Source organism: Corythoichthys intestinalis, chromosome 21, assembly GCF_030265065.1.
Source record: "Corythoichthys intestinalis isolate RoL2023-P3 chromosome 21, ASM3026506v1, whole genome shotgun sequence".
Classification (NCBI taxonomy): domain Eukaryota; kingdom Metazoa; phylum Chordata; class Actinopteri; order Syngnathiformes; family Syngnathidae; genus Corythoichthys; species Corythoichthys intestinalis.
The window spans coordinates 17,646,927-17,664,353 of NC_080415.1; the positions used below are offsets into that span (position 1 = coordinate 17,646,927).

Genomic DNA, 17,427 nt, shown 5'->3' on the forward strand with positions numbered 1-17,427 from the left:
GTGTTTGCCGCACGCGCTGTTCCGGTTTGTGTGTGAAAACACCAGCTCTGAAGTACGTGCACTACTAGGCTCGAGCGGTTACGTCACAGAATGGGGGATCACGTGAGATTTGACTTTAACTTGCCAGTTCGATAAAGAGACAAACTCGTTACTAAGGGGAAGAAGAGATATGTGATCAAACTTAAGGATGTGAACAATGTTGACTCTTACGAGCAAGCCGAAGACAAATGGAGTAAAGATGTCGACGGGCTTCCACAATTACGCAAAATGGACATTCTGCTGTATTTATTGTTTAGTGTATGTCACTAAACTCATCAGCGATTCTGAAATTACAAATCGCTACAAAGCTACGAACAGTTTTGCTGCGGATGGGTGCAGGACCTGCACATTATGACCGTATCAAACGGCAACTCCATCGTTCTTCCAAAGATAGGCTATCTTTGTTTACTATTTTCATTGCCATGAACCTGAACGCACCCAAAGTCTTGAATGACAAATAAACAGAGCAGACTCGCTACGGTTGGTAGTTTCTTCAATTTATTCAAAGTAAGTAACGCACCGCTTTTGACAGTCAGTAACGGTAACGGCGTTGTAACGGCGGAAAAAAAATAATTAGTTAGATTACCCCGTTACCCTAAAAAATAAAAACGATGTTATTTTTAACGGCGTTATTCCCAACACTGGTCATATTTTAGCTATCTCAAAATGTGTTTGTCTTCGTCTAGTTTTTGTTGCCAAAAACTTAGGACTAATTTCGTCTAGTTTTAGTCGACAGTTACTCAAAATATTTTCGTCCCTAAAATTCAAATTCAAAGTTTTAGTCCAAAAACAATTAAAGGTTTCCTACAATTTCGAGTGAACATAGACTGACGAGCACATATCTACAAGGTCTACAAGGACAACAGCAACTTGGTAATTAAATAGACTCAGCAGGAAAACAGTATTATTTATTATTAACAGTATAGTATTCATTATACCCACTTGGACACCATGAACTGTATGTAAAAAAAAAAAATTCCGACAGTTTAAGAGGACACTCGTCGTTAACATTAGCCTAACGCGAATGCTATGCTAAAGCTATGAGTTACATTTAGTGTGAGATGATCATTTAGCACAGACCTTGAAAGGCTAAAGTAACATTGCATATTCTCTCTGGCCAAAAAAAACAAATCTTACCGTGTGTGCAAGCCTGCATGGACACACTGGTAAGTCGGAAAAGGGAAGGGGGTGCAGCACGTCACGAGTGACACAACCACACACAGCTATGATGCAGGCTAACTACACATAAAATGTCACACATTGTGAACATGTGACAGAAACTAATGATCATTTTCGCCTCGTTCTCGTCAGACGAAAACTGGCATTCGCTTAGTTATGTTTCAGTCTCCCAGCAAACCTTTTTACCTCGTTATTGTTTCATCATCATCATGAAAAAGTGTTTGTTGAAGAAATATTTTCGTTATTGTCATCGTTGAGGAAAACAGCACTGGTTAACGCAGTGCATTGGTGTAAATACCACAGCATGCTTGAACAATCTAGGCCAGCAGCTATTCTCTGGATCACTGGAATCAATGTTATTATCGTTAAACGCACACAGGACTGGTAATTGGGAAAATCTCCACCTTGGGTATGTTTGTGACACAGTGGCTTCTATTGCCATTACACTGGAACATCTAGATTCTAAAACCTTGTAGTTATATTTGTAATTGTGTTGAAGTCTCCATCATTGGGGAAAATCCAGCTTTATAGAGATGGAATGTTATAGGCATATAAGACGGCCCTGATTATAAGACGACCCCCTCTTTTTCAAGACTCAAGTTTGAAACTTTTTGAACACCAAATTAATTTTTATAAAGAAAATAATTACAATACATCTGAAACAAATGATTATAACAATATATTTGAGAGAAAAAGCATGTTATTTTGCCTCATTCAAATCTCAATATCTGAACATTTAAATATGTAAACTAAAGTGCAATCACATTCGTAAATGAATGGCTTCTGGTTTTTGAAATGTAAATAAACCAATCTATTGTGATAAAACAACAAAATTGCAATAACTGCATTAACCATCAAAGTGAAGTCTAACTGTAACTGTAGTCTTGAAACAAATCTGAACAGGGAAAAACACTGCAATAAAAAATTGCAAACTGGTTAAATTTGAGAGAAGCTGAGATCTGTCATGACAGAACATCGCTTCAATGATATCTGGCACCATCTAGCGTCGTGATTGGGGAGAGTAGCTGAGATCTGTCATGACAGAACATCGCTTCAATGATATCTGGCACCATCTAGCGTCGTGAATGAGTCTAATGTCTAGACAGCGAATATAAGACGACCCCCCTCTTTTTCTGTCTTATTTCAACGCAAAAAACACGGTCTTATATTCGGGCCAATACGGTAATCTGCAAAATCAGCTGAATCCGCAGTCCATTTGCATGCTATAAAGCACAGGTGTCAAACCGATTCCAGAAAGGGCCTAGTGGGTGCTGGATTTTGTTCCAACCGATAACGTGCAGAGAGTTTAACCAATGAACTTCCTGCTGAAACAAGCAGCACCTGACAAAGTTTAACTGATTCCATATGTAAAAGATCTAATTGGTGAAAAGGTGTCCTCTTCATTGGCTGGAAAGCAAACCTGCACCCACTCGGCTCTTTCTGGAATCGGTTTGACACCTGTGCTATAAAGCAATGCTGTATTGTGAGATGCTGACCCGGGTGATGTCACATTCGCGTTTGTCCTAAACCCGAGACTGAAGCCGGAAGTCACTCATTTTCATGGCGCGGGATTCAAAAATTGAATGTATAAAACTATCGCTTCCACACACATCCACACATCCAGGTTGTCCATCTCATTCAGGAGCATAAAACACCGCGTGAGATATGAAATAAACATGGTTTTTGGTGTCATACGCACTTTAATGGTAAGAAATATTCATCACTGATTAGCAACAGCATAACTATGTTATTAAAAAGAATTCAGACACTTATTGTACTTTAAAAGTGTTGAAATTACACAAAATGCACTAAGCCTGAACGATATATCGTTTAAACATCGCCATTGCGATGTGCGCGATAGTCCTATCGCAAGCACGTGCGATAGTTTTTTTGTTTTTTTTTTTAATCCACATACGCCTAGCTTTCTGCTCTGCGCACAGCCTCACACCCTCCCTCTCCCAGCCCTTTGTTCCTCTCAGTCACTGTGGCACTTGCTTATTAAAGTTAACGATGGCTTTGATCTGGCCAAAGAATCCGGGCAGCAATCTGTCAATCATCAATTAACTTGTTACACAGTTTCTGCAAGGAAGCCACGCTGGAATGAATGTGTGTGTGTGTGAGGACGTTGGATACACATAAATGCCAGAAGTGATCATGAGGACTTGAAACTTCTACATGTCACTCCAACGCTCACAGCTAAGGTAAATAAGCAGAAGAATTTAATAAAAATGATTATGGTTGATTATTATGATTATTATTATTATTATTAATGATTATGTTCAAAAATGATTTGGTTGGACAGTTATGTTTAAAACTGATCATAATTATGACATTTGAAGTGCTTAAAAACCATTTATTTATATAAATTTTTTAAATCACTTTGGGGGGTAAAGTGAGATAAAAACATGTCTTATATGTATCTCTTTCCAATGCTAAATCTGAATAAATACATTGAGCACAAAAAATTCACACACACACAAAAAAAAAAAGAAGAAAAAAAAAATGGGGGGTGCGCTACTTCGCGGTTTTTCACTTATCGCGGTGGGTTCTGGTCCCCATTAACCGCAAAAAACGAGGGATCACTGTACACTGTGGTGATGGTGAGTCATCCAAAGTCTTTCCAAACAGCTATTCAAGTCATCTAGTGTAAATTTCTTTAAAAAATACATATATACATTTTTTTTTAAATATCGCAATATATAGCAAACCCCCCCAAAAATGGCAACAATAGTTTTTTCCAATATCGTTCAGGCCTAAAATGCACACATTACTTGTATTTTTAGTTTTAAACATATTGTATGGCTCTCACGGAATTACATTTGAAAATATGTGGTGTTCATGGCTCTCTCAGGTCAAAAGGTTCCCGACCCCTTGCCCTATAGGCGAACATATCCGAACGTGGCGGGCTTGTAGAATCGGACAAAATTAAAGAAACATGTTTTAGGACAGCGTGAAGCCAGCAGGCCTTGGTTTTACATGTGTCTGACACTTTGAACGTTGCCTAGAAACGTTGTATAATGGTGACCGTTAAACCCTGAGATCATTTCTGTGTTCCATTATTTCCTATGGGAAAAAATGCTTTTCCAAATCTGAACAAAGAAAATGAGTCTTTGTGTGTTGCACTTTAATCGCTTTGGCACATGTTTCATAGTCGCCAAAGCTGTGCGTTTACATAACAAGAAGCAACAATGCTGTACGGAGCGCCGCAATGTCGATGGGGGAGCGACACAAGGGATCCGAGACTTGACGCAAGTTTGCGGACGAACAGAAAACAGCTGGATTTGACCAGGATTGTAATAACTGTGAGAAAAAACCCTAAGCGTCGGTCACCTTGACTCTGGATGCCAAACGCAGGCCCGGGCCCCCGTTAGTGAGGCACTCGAGGAAAAAAGAAGTGTAATGGTGTTGCATTGAGTGTTCAAGGTGGGAAACCTTGAATAATGTGAGATGAGCGCGAACCGGAGCGGCGAATCCAAGTCATCCAGTGGGTCACCAAGAGGTGAGGCTGCCTACTTGCCGGGGTTCAGGAAAAGTTCAGCTGCATAGCATTAGGCAAATGAGGGAGACGGGGAAAAAATGTGAGGGTTGGGAGTGATGAGAGGATGGTTGGGGAGGGGCCGGGTCAAATCAAATGGAAGGAGGGGACTAGGATGGGAAATATGTTGAAAAGTATCACAGCACGTGTTTTTGGAACTTCAAGTCGACCCCAAAAGAGGCCGCTTTGCTTTGGTGATGGTGCCTCTGTCGGGGTAGTCTGTGGAGAAGCGCGGTGACGTGCTGAATGGGTTAAACGTAGGAGGCGCAACGAATGAAAGCAGAGGGAGGGGGGAAGAGGGGGCATTGTGGGGGCGGAGCCTCAGCCCTCAGCTGCTGCGCCTTGTCACATTGCTGCAGAACATGATAGCGGCGACACGCTCCCTCCGTGTGGGCTCGATCGTTCTACGCGCACGGACGCAAACGAGGCGCATTGGCTGAGGATTCCGCGGACGGACGCCGGTGCGGATCGGCTGCTCAATTGCGGGCTCGTTTGACAAGCGCCGGACGAGGCTCGCCTGCTTTGGGGTCAGACGTGGACTGTTAAAAAAAGCTGCAGTCGGACGGATTCCCGCGACTATTTCCTCTTTGGGATTTTAATCGGCGCATTTTTTGCGCGTCCCCGCTGCAGCATGCAGAATGTAAATATCCTCCACTAGCTTTTCATCGCGTGAAAACAGCGTCATGGCAAGTGTTGAAATGGATCTATCACTTTTGCTCTGATCCTGTTTGGTGCCCCCTGTTCCTACCTCGGCTGGTGCCCGTACTAGTTTGATTTCTTTTTTTGGTATTTTTTCGTGTGTGGGATAACGACTCCCTCTTTTGGCTCGTATGATGTACGAAAGTGTGGACGTAGTGGGACTGAACCCCAGCCCGAACCCTTTTTTGATGATGGATTACTACAACCAGAGCAGAGGGTGTCTGCTCCCGGAGAAAGGACTGGTGCCTGGGGCCCCTCATCCTTATAGCTCGTCCGTCAGAAACCAGCACTGGAACGGCTCCAATCACTGTATGTACCCCTCTACCCCCTTCCCAATCCCACTTCCACTGATTGTGTGGATTACCCTTTCACGTGATGGAATTTAATCTAGACCCCCCTTTTTTTTCTTCTATTTTTACACCCTTTAACCACAACTTCATATCTGCATTATATATACTTGACCCACTTTCCTAGGCTCTCATGTGCACCCACGTTGGGTGTGTTGGATGTAATGTTGCCTTTAGTTGGTTTTAAACACTTAACTCATTGCTTGCCAATGGCTACTTTTACATGAACACATTTATTCAGATTAAAAGCCTGATCGGAATAAAAATGCTTTATGTACACACCCCATTCGGAATATTCTTCATTCCGATCAAGATTTTACCACGAACGAGAATTTATAATCCTATCGGCGCGCATTAAAACACTTATTCCAAAATTTGGCAACAAACCACCTTCACCGCACACGTCTGTGACGTCAGTATACGCTAGGCCTGCACAATATATCGTTTGAATATCGCCGTCACGATGTGCGCATGCGCAATAGTCCTATCGCAGGATGTGCAGTTATATATATATATTTTTTTTGAACACATAAACTTTTGGATTGCTTCATAAAAGCAGCAAGTGTGCCGAGACATGACTTCCTGAATCCCTTTTATATACAGCAATCTTCATCATTCACAGATAAACCCCCTTAGCCTGGATTAAACGGTATTATAGGAATACAATCATATATTGCGATTTTGCACTTTTTTGCACTTTCAGCTCTTAAATAAATGAATAACAAATACAATTTAAGTAAAGTGAAGCAACTTAAATCTATTATGCAACAATGAAATATTACAGAAAGTAGGATAACATTTCTGTAATGAAAATGAAAATTCAAGGAATATAAAATAAAGAAAAAAAATACGAAAACATGGATTAAAAAGGAAAAACAAGGGGGGAAACTCAGGAAAAACAATCTAATAAAATACTGAATACAATACAAAAACATGGTGAGTCAACCAGTCTTCCCAAACAGAGCTATTCAAGTCATCTGTTGACTTGTAGTTTTAATACTGTAACATATAGTATATCGCAATGTATCGCCAAAAAGTCGCAGTTTAAGTTTTTTCCAATATCGTTCAGCCCTAGTATACGCGTTTGTTAGTCTCGGCTAGTAGAATGAAAGACTGTATCCGACACAAACACCTTGCTGGGGATATTGAAAGAGAGACAATAAACTGTTAAAATACTTGACAGAAGAAAAATTGGAAAAATATGTAAACAGCTTTTAAATCAGAAATGAACAGAGCCATGTTTTGTTAACACAAAGTCGCTACGGCTTCTTCTTCTACTATTTCTAATATATTTGGTCAATGTGTATCAAAGTGTTATGCATGAACACACACGTCTGAATTGAAAACAGAGCATCAGGTCATAATTATTCCCAACTCTAAAGTTAATTAAAGAAAGTTTGCTCATGTTACAGAGCCATTTTGACTTGACTGATTGAATGAACATTCATCCATCCGCCCCTCCTAGTCAAAAATGGATTGGACCTCTAGCGCCTTCAATAGCAGCCAATGACAATACAAACAGCGTCCTGCAATGCACGCCAACCGTTCCTACAACTCTCTGCCACAAGTCACACTCACTTCCTGAGTAGTCCCATGTGTCCTCAAAACACCCCCGCAAAAAAGATATTAACCTTTAAAACACAATCTCTGTAAGTTTAGGGGAATACTTTGCGTTGTGTGTGCTTAGTGTAGCAGTTTTATTGGGGCCTAGCAACATTGCATGGCAGGTTTCTTAGTGAAATGACACCGTATGTGCAGCTGCAATAGAGTTTTATTGCGACAACAAAGTCTTTTTGGCAGTCCTGCAAAGCCTCGGCCGTGCAGGCAGGCCTTTAAGCCAGAGATGGCTCTGTTGTCTTTCACAGCTGAAGGAGTGTAAAAAGGCAGGAATCTCCACAGGCTCTTAAGGGCCAATTTCCTCCTCGACTCGAAGACTTTAGACGCACATGACAAAGGGAATTTTTCTTAAAAGGGGGTTTTCTGATGTGTGGCGGGAGCAATAAAACCCCTCTCGGTCACTGTTTGCCACCATCTTGCTGCATGATATCTAAATAGGAGTCAAATTCCCCTCTCGAAGTACAACAGTAAGCTTGATAGTAATTATTGAATTGGCCCACTAAACAGCTTTAGTGGCAGCATTGATTCGAACCATGTGAGCTTGTGGGAGATGTTGTGGGGGGTTTGGCTCAGGAAAAGACCTCTGATCCCTACCTCCACTCCACATTGTTTTGTGGATTGGCTGCATGTTGGTGGGTAGGTGGGTCAGTGTGGGCATTATAGCCTCAATTTTGCCTCACAGGTCCAATGTAATAAAAAATTTAGTGGCCGACTGAGGACCGCTGCTGGTGGGTGTAGTAGAGAAAGAACTGCAACGTGCAATGTTGTCATCTCGTGGCTGTGGGACTTATTAGATCAGAGCGCCCAGAAAGCATAACACAGCATGTTTCTGTCTTAGCCTCCACATCTTAAGCAGGAATTCTATGCAGCTCAGTTCAAAAGAACAAGACATTTCTCAAAACATCATGGCATTGTTTCCTCCCTCCCTCCCTTCCTTTTTATTTATTTATCTTTTTAAAGCATAATCTTAAAATACCACTTTCTCTTGGTAATGTTATGTTCAGAACATGTTTTTCCTTTTTCTTTTTTGGTGGGTATAATAATTATTAGGGGTGTACAATATATCGATATGATGATATATCGCAATACTTTGTATCCCAATAGGTAATCGATATGCTCCTGTCAAGAATCGAGATATCGTTTTGAATTGATGCCAACGTTTAATAGTGGGATCACCAAACTTTTTCACTAGAATAATGTCTATATTAACTCATTGGCTACCATTGACGGTACTAGATGTTCAATTCATTTTTATTGGGAGGGGCGAATGTATGAATGTTCATTCGTCTGGTGCTGTCAATGGGACACAAACATGAAAATTAAAAAAAAAAAAAGCCAGTCCTCCCAGTTTAATTCATATGGACGTCTATCGTTGTCAGTGGCATGAGTTAAGAAAGACGCTCATTTGTTCACTAGAATATTGCAATGAAATAGTATTTATTAAGAGAAATGTTGCACCAAAGTATTCTCATGGTCATTGAGAGATTGTCAGCGACTGAGCAACATTTTTTTTTTTTTTTCATTTAGAAATTGCTTCTTTTTCACCTTGATAGTTGTATCATAGAATATAGTAGTTGATTTCCTGATCCATGTATTGATATTGTGAGATAATTGTTATCGTGAGCCTTGTATCGCAAATCTTATCGGGGGTGAGGATGCCCAGAGGTTCGCACCCCTTGTAATTATTGTTAAAAATCTCCAAATTGGTTTTGTAGTTCTTTTGTTACCTCAGGTAAAATGGAACAAATTAACGTAATTTTCGGACTATAAGCCGCTACTTTTTTCCTTTATTTTGAATCCCGCAGCTTGTAGTCCAGCGCGGCTTATTTATTGATTTATTTGGGTTAATAGGTAACACGTTATTTGACAGCGGTCTCATAAGACAGTCTCATTTATATCCAGCTCGGATCTTTTACATCCATTCAAAAGTGACATAATTTGCCGGATGACACAAAATGACATCTGTCATAAGCATTCATTAATGCTCATAGCAGTGTCATGCCATAATTATAATGGTCTTATGCCAGTCTTATAGCGCCACTGTCAAATAAAGTATTACCAAATACCTTAGCTAGCAATTAATGAAACGACTGGAACAGTAACTGAAGAAATAATTAGCACAGAACATGAATTTTGATTGTTATTTACATCAGTAGCCCTGCAATGGATGCTAGGAGGCATGTTGAACAACAACAGTGTTGACAGCAGGTGGCAGTAGAGGTTGACTGTCTCCTCCAAGGGAGCAGTGATGACCAAATGAAGCTTTTTGAAGCAATTGGCTGCAAATCTTCATGGTGGTTAATTTTGTCTTATGACAGTTGTATGATGTCGCTGTCAAATAACATGTTACCGGTTAATATCTTTTGGTTTAAATATCCAAGAATACAGTGAGGACAACTGCGACTTATTGTCCAATCGGCTTTTCTATGAACCAATGTCGTTTTCGTGTCAAATTTGGTGGGTGTCGGCTGATAGTCAGGTGCGCCTTATAGTGCGAAAATTACGGTATTTAACGTGCTCATAATATTGTACTCAATAAATTAAATCAATTTGGCAAACGGGTAATATCGTCAGATATGGTATTGCTGTATAACGAATCAATATTGTATCATAATCATGTATTGTATCATATTGATGACAGCATCATAATACAGTGGTACCGCGACATACGTTCCACGACCTGGTTTGTAAGTCGAAATGGTTGTATGTCGAGAGAGAGAGTCATATTTCTTATATCCGATAATTTCCTTCTTAATTTCAATGGTTAGGGTCACCTTTTTCCTTTTTTCGAGACCTGCACTAACCTTCTTGGGACCTGTGTTGATTTCGCTTACAAGAAAATCCACCGGGCGTCCGTCTGCAGGAAAACAATGAAATCATAAATCGATGGGCATGTCGTCATATGTCGAGGCAAATGAAGAGTTGAATTTTACTTTGGATGTCAAAAGGATCGTATGTCGATGCGATCGTATGTCGAGGTACTACGATATTACAGCTTACTTAAGCCCCTTTCTCACACACACACACCGAAATACCGTGAGAATCGCAGGATTTAAATGACTTTTCGTATAATTCCCGTGAAAGTCCAGGGACGAGGCTTATGTGAAAGCAAATGTTAAATTCCCGTGTCACAGCACGATGACTGATGGCGTATATACCATGGCGGGCCGATCGTCACTTCCACTTCCGTAAGATAAAAAGCGGTAAACAAACTTTGCAATTATCAACATAGCAAGCTGGAAATAGCTAGATTAAACTGAAAACATAACAAAATTAAATTGCTACTGGATCGTAGAGTCGAGGAAGATAGTCCATCGTCCATCTTTGGAAATGTGTGGTTTGTTTCCGATGTTAGGGTCCGCAACTGCGGAAACAAGGTTGTACCTCAAAGCAGAAAACAACGGACGCATGCATTCAAAGGTTTATTAAATACAAACAAAATACACGCGATCGCGGAAAAGGGGGAATAACACAATGGGTCCATGACAGTAGGTCAACGGGGATTAATGATACTAACCTAAGTGGTCGGTAGAGAGCCGATAAGACAACAAAACAAATACAGTCAAATACCAGCACAACGTAGGGGATTTCAAAACAAGGTCTGCAGAGGTTTCGAATGGCGCCCAGCAAGTTAATATCTCCGCACCCTTCTCTTGAATCGCCTGGGCTTAAAAACAGTCTTGATGAGCTTGAATTGGCTGCAGTTACGACGTCTGGAACGCTCCCTCTGGAAGAAAACACGATTTGACCAACATTATGACAGCCGATACTGACCAAAAATGACGTAATGTCCGGTTTATAAAATTGCGCCAGCAGTCCTCCACGCACAGAGAGCGCCAGTGGGCAACACAGGACAAGTGTGTGAAAGAGTCCAACCCGCGTCATTCTAGGGATATCACTACATGCGTGAAAGCAATGACGCGAGTAAATCCCGCATCATTTTACACGGGAATTTACTAAGCTTGAGAACGATAAACCGATACGACCGGATATCCGGTTTTACAGGTGAGAGATACAGCTGTATCGATAGTAAAGTTACCATTCGACAGTAATTTGCCATTAAATATTCAACGAACCGATAGTAGAGATATAATTCGGCTATCGCGTGCACAAGAATCGGCTTCTCATGCCTAGTTCAATGCATTGCTTAATGGGACGATAATTTAGCCTTTACTTCACTTGCTGCGCTTGTGTCATTCACCACACAGCGCACTTAGATTGAGACCGCACGCATGATATAATATAGACAAGCACAACTCACGGTATGGTTGCCTCTACTTCCCATGCATTTCGGCAGAACCGCTACTAGTCGGCGTCATTACCCGATCGTCACGGGCGTGTCACAACGCGAGAGCTAACAAAACCACTGTAACGCACGCTCTGTAGCGTTTTCTTCACAGCCCAAAACGATAACGAAACTAGTAGTGGCAACGAAGCAACTTGCTAAAACAATGGACAGTTTGAGCACCAACGCCAGCGACGTGCAGCGATTGATTTTCAACTCACCCAGGAAATACCAAAGTCGGACTTTGAAGTGAGGAAGACAGCCAAATCTGTTCGCATGAGACAGAGCTAGTGTGAAGTATGGACAGGTACAGAGATTGTGAGTTTTTAACCCTGAAAAATAGCCCACTACAATGGTGGAAAGGGCAGCACGACCCTCTGGAGATTTTTTTCCACGAAACGCAGTCTACTTAAACATTAACATGTGGATTAGTTGATCTTCCTCAAGAGAAAATCTGCCCTTCAAAAAAGATATGGACAGTGATGAGGAATAAAAAAAATGTGGAAGCACAGGCATAAGTGAAAGACTGCTGTGTATAAGGTTAAAGTAATGATTATTGACCTGTTTGTCTAAAATCCCATGTTTTTATTCCCCCAATTATACCAGTGGTAAAGCATAATTTATAATTCATTTATGATAACATTGCAGGTTTAATTCTTTTTTTCTAGAGCTGCAGCATATAATTAATATTTTTTGTTTGTAAGATGTTTACGTTGAAAGTTTGCACTTAAAATGCTTACCTCTTGTGTTTGAAACACCAGGAAATACACTAATTGATTTACTGCACTTTTTTGTTGTCTGTCACTGGAGTTTTATTTTATTATCAATCCCATCCAACAAAATGACGGTCATATATTAAGCCTTATTATTATTTTTTTTTCATAAAAAAATAAAACACAACATTGGTATGAAATTTTGTTCTTTAATTTTGCTATTAGAAATGTGGTCTTTTTTATATGTTTAAAATACTGTACGAACACACCCAACAAATGTTTACTATCGTGTCGTTTTCACTCTGTATCGAACCGTATCGTTCTTAAACTGTATCGAATTGTATCGAATCGCTCGGCCTTAAAAACGTATCGTTTTTTAATCAAATCGTAATCTGTGCATCTAGATACATATCGAATCGGTTTCATGCCAGAAATTCCCATCCCTAGAATTTACCAGGATATGTTTGTGAAAACGGCTATAGAGCATAATCACTGCCAGCCATCCCAGTTCAAATAAATTGGATGTTTATCATCGTCAATGGCAGCTAATAAGTTAACAGTACGGTGCGCCTTCTGTGTCAAATTTGAGGCACAACATGTGACCAGAGAAGTCAAACGTCACCTTATAAAGGGACAACTTAAAAAGCAAAAAATCACTGACTATATGCGGTACATTACATGCTTACTCTTCAAACAGTGTTCACTGAGTGACATTACTGGCCTCATGAAAACATAAGATACAGAGCTAGTACTTAAATCACAATTGACACATCTCATTTCCACCATTTGTGATGACCAGCATTTGGATAAAAGCCTATCTTGATATTATAGTCAATTGTCAACTTGTCTCTGAAACAGAGTAAGTGACTAGTGTGTGTTACTGATATGAATTGAAATGAATGAAATGAAATGCTGGATATGAGTAATGAAAGGCTCCGGTCTTGCAGATTAAATGCCCGTCAAAACCTCCCAGCAATTACGGACTCATGCATGAAAGAATGTGCGTGGCCTTGTTCACATGACTGTCACACTCGCAAACGGGGGGTTATGAAGTAAAAAGAGTGATTGCATGGTGGGCTCAAAATGCTCACCAGCCCATAGACTTCTTGTGCTTTGTCTTTTTTTTTTTTTATCTTCTCAGGCAGTCCACTGCATGAAAACAAAGCACTCACCAAGGATTATTCATAGAGAGTGTATGGAGCAAGGCATAATTTAGCTAGGTTGTCTCCCGAAGTTAGGGGTGCCAAGTGGGCTAGCGGGTATGAACGTGGCCTGAAGGGGGGGCAAATGAATGGCGGCCTAATCTGACTCATGTGCTATTTAAGGGTGTAAGTCTTTTGGCCTTGCAGGAAGCAATAACTTGTAATTAAAAAATGGAAAAAGTGTTTATTTTTTCCAAAGGAAGGTCAGTCAGAATTATTTTTTTCATCAGAAAAAGGATATTTCTCACAAGTCCCCTGTGTTGTGGTTGTCAAACGGATGCAAGGAAAAGCGTGGGCGTTGTGTTTAGACACGGCCGACAGATTAGTGTAAGCCATGCAAACAAACTGTGAACATAACATCCTCCCCCTCTGTTTTTCCATATTATTCCGATTATTGCAAAAACTGCGAATAAACTCTCAGCTCTTGACGTTAATGGGAATTTTGCTGTCCCAAACATCCGGACTAAGAGGTCATTTAGTATGTACTACACTCGCTTTTCTTCATTAATCCACTTAAGGGTTTCTTGGCAAAGCAGCTTTCTACATCGGTAAAATTGCAATCTGTGTCTATGTCGACATAAAGTTGTAAAATCCCCCAAAATGAATATTGCAAAATACGTTATTAGTTCTTCAGCCTTCAAAGATTTGAATTTCCATCCATGTTTTTAGAGAGTGGCCTGTATAAGTCCCCAGATGTTGATATTAGGTGTCACAATATCGAAATGGCATTGAGACAAGGTCCTCCATTCTTTGAGGGGAGGGAAGTGACAGACAGGCCCCTTATTGTGCCACATGCTTGCGCCCCTTTTCCGCCATTGGGGACAGTGATTTAGATGCTTGGAATGCCAAAAACCCTTGTCAGAAAGAGAGAGCGAGTTCAAGTTATGTCCACAGAAACACACTTGCTTTGGCCTGCAGGTGAACATCAATAATCCGTTTTTGTCATCAAGGTATGTTTGTGATAGCGAAAGGTTGAAGGGAGTTCAACTGTTCTTTCTTTCCGCAATGGCCGTGGGGTTACGATTCACAACCTGCCATCACTCGTTTCCAAAACAACACCTTGTCATCCAATCTTCAAGACGCTCGCTGCACTGTTTTAATGAGACGCATCCTTCATTAAAAAGCTTGCGCGACAGGAACATACCATATTTGTGATCTATAATTTACTGTACCACGCAGTGATTATGAATCATTCCCTCCTATCGCTCGCCTAATAAATAAATGAGGATAATTATAAACTGTTCACTGCTAACGTTGATACTCGGAACTGTATAGAACTCATTAAAGGCACTTTGTTGGTAAGAATGTGCATTATTTAGAGCATGATTTACATTTCGTTATATCCATTCGTACTTTAATTAGTGTACTTGAGATTTACAATATTAATCGTGGCGACATACACCATAACAGCAAGAATAAATATATTACAGTGATCCCTCGCTAATTTGCGGTTCAAACTTTCCGCTCTCAGTCCGTTGCGGATTTTTTTTTCAATTAAAAAAAAAATTAAAATACTGATGAGCTGTCCCGAGCTGATCGTGTAGTCTCACTCTTATATGGCGGAAAACAATCAGGTGACTTGAAGTTCCGCTCTTAGACCCCCAATTCGGCGAAATTTTAAAAAATGTCCTATATGCATGTGTGATACATCATTGGAAAGTTTAAAATCTCAATTTTCTGGGGGAGGAAACATTTTGAAAAGGAGGTCATTTAAAAAAAATTTAAAAATACATTTTTAAACCACTAAACGCTAAGTCGAGGTGAGAGCAAGAGAGAGCAAAATTAAAGACACCATGATTTTAACGAGATATCATCGCGTATTTACCTTGTTTCGATTCAAAAACTCTGTGTAGCATGTCTCACTGGGTCTCAAAACACAGCTGTGAATGGCCACAGATGGACTTTTTGGGGATTTTATGGGTGAAACACGGTAATATAGCAAGGGTTGCAATGCAGAAATCGCAGACATCAAGGAGTAGTCGAGTTTTTCTTTTTCAAATATTTACCCTTTTAAACCTTTTTTAATCTCAAATTTTCTTTGTTTGGATCGATTATTTATCGTCTAAAATAACGGGGAAAATGCGACAGTAACAAAATATATATATATATATATATATATATATATATATATATATATATATATATATATATATACAATTAAGCGATAGTTATGAGGTAGATATCCGTGACCAATTTCCAGACACTATTTTCTTCATTGTGACGTAACTTGTTTAAAAGTTTAAATTATGCAAGTGAATAATTTTTTAAAAACGAAATATCAGACATCAATTAATGATTCAAAGCTAAAAATAATAGACATTTCGAATAATAAATATAATTACTTACCTTCTTTTTATGGCTGAGTTGTAAGTCTGTAAAGGGGGTCTCCAGGGTAAAACGGATACATTCAAAATAGTTGGGTCGGGTTAATGCGCCATGGAACTATGGCAGCATATAGACATATTGTTCTATTGAACACAACAGTTCTTTTGGCTTAAAATACAGCAGTTTATTTTAAAGTGGGGTCAGCCTTATCTGTGTTTTTCTCCATATACTTTGGGGAAAAAGGTGAAAAAACATGTCTCATATGCATCTCTTTCCAATGCTAAATCTGAATAAATACATTGAACACACAATTTTATTTTTCTTGGGTGGGAGCTCTACTTTGCGTTTTTTTTTTGTCTTGGGTGGGGGCACTACTTTGCGGTTTTTCACTTATCGCAGCGGGTTGTGGTCCCCATTAACCGCAAAAATGAGGGATCACTGTATATTGGTATAATTTAATCACTGAATAATTTGTTTGGAACATAAATATATACAGTATTTTCCCCACATGCCTTCACAATTATTCAATGGAATAAATGATAATATGATCGAAATTTTAATAGTGAAAGCCCTAGTTTGGTGTTCTTGCACATTGTGAATTCTGTCTATTCTCTTCCATATTGTTATTGTTTGTGCAGACGAATACACGTGGGTCCACCACAGGCCCATCGTGTTTGTAGACAGATTTAGGCAGCATCAGTTGGGGACTGTGCTTTGCTACCAGTTTAATTTGATACAAAATCCCCAAACAAGACTTTATGTGTACACTGCAAAGCCCACATGGAGGACCGCGGCAATGCAGACAGCAAGAACTCAAAGCAATGCCACTGATTCATCAAGGAACTAGTGAAAATGCCACCCGTAATCTCACTTTCAAAAATAACTTTTCCCCTTGTGTTCATCCATGTTGTGCACACACTCAGGGGCGGGTGGGCAGCTGAGCTTCAAGGGGGGGCGGGTTGTGCCCTTTAAAATATTCATAGCTTCTTCATTTAAATCAATTCGCGGCGTGGGTGCAGCCAAGCGTCAACTGTCAGAAATGGAGCTGGCCCTGTTGTAATCACTTCTTTACTTATCTCTACAGATGGCTTGTTCGCAACGCGCCGTGCATGGCTAGCTCCCCAGCAAACCCAGGGAGGGCTCTTTCCATCCCATCTCTCCAACCCCCCATCTTCATGTTTCATAGCCACCTCCTCATAATGGAACACGTATAAATTCATCTGGCTATTGAAGCTGGTACATTCATCACCGCAAAATTCATCTGCAAGGCATTTTCATTCCCAAAGTGTCTCCTTTCTCCTGCTCACTTTATCTTCTTCCTCCCCTACACGGGTAAAATTTGCAACATGGCTGCCCTAAGGTAGGCAGTCAATGTTGCTATTAATCCTGAAATGCGCACCTGCTCTCTGTTTCTTTTTTAATATTACTGTATTTAATAATGTAGTGGTTGGGAGGAGGGAATTCATCGGAAAATCTTCTAAATTAG

At 40.1% G+C, this 17,427-nt stretch overlaps 1 protein-coding gene across 3 annotated transcripts in view; it reads left to right on the forward strand.

Moving 5' to 3' along the window:
* The window catches only part of raraa (retinoic acid receptor, alpha a), a 373,148-nt gene that overhangs the window by 281,106 nt on the left and 74,615 nt on the right, over window positions 1–17,427 (forward strand). Inside the window, exon 1 of one of the 3 annotated variants that reach the window (XM_057827098.1) lies at window positions 5,078–5,761. The exons of the other annotated variants lie outside the window; for them this stretch is intronic. Within the exon in view, the coding sequence (XP_057683081.1) occupies window positions 5,584–5,761 (178 nt within the window). The 5' untranslated portion in view covers window positions 5,078–5,583. Of the gene's footprint in view, window positions 1–5,077; window positions 5,762–17,427 lie in introns of those variants that run through there. 3 annotated transcript variants of the gene reach the window in all.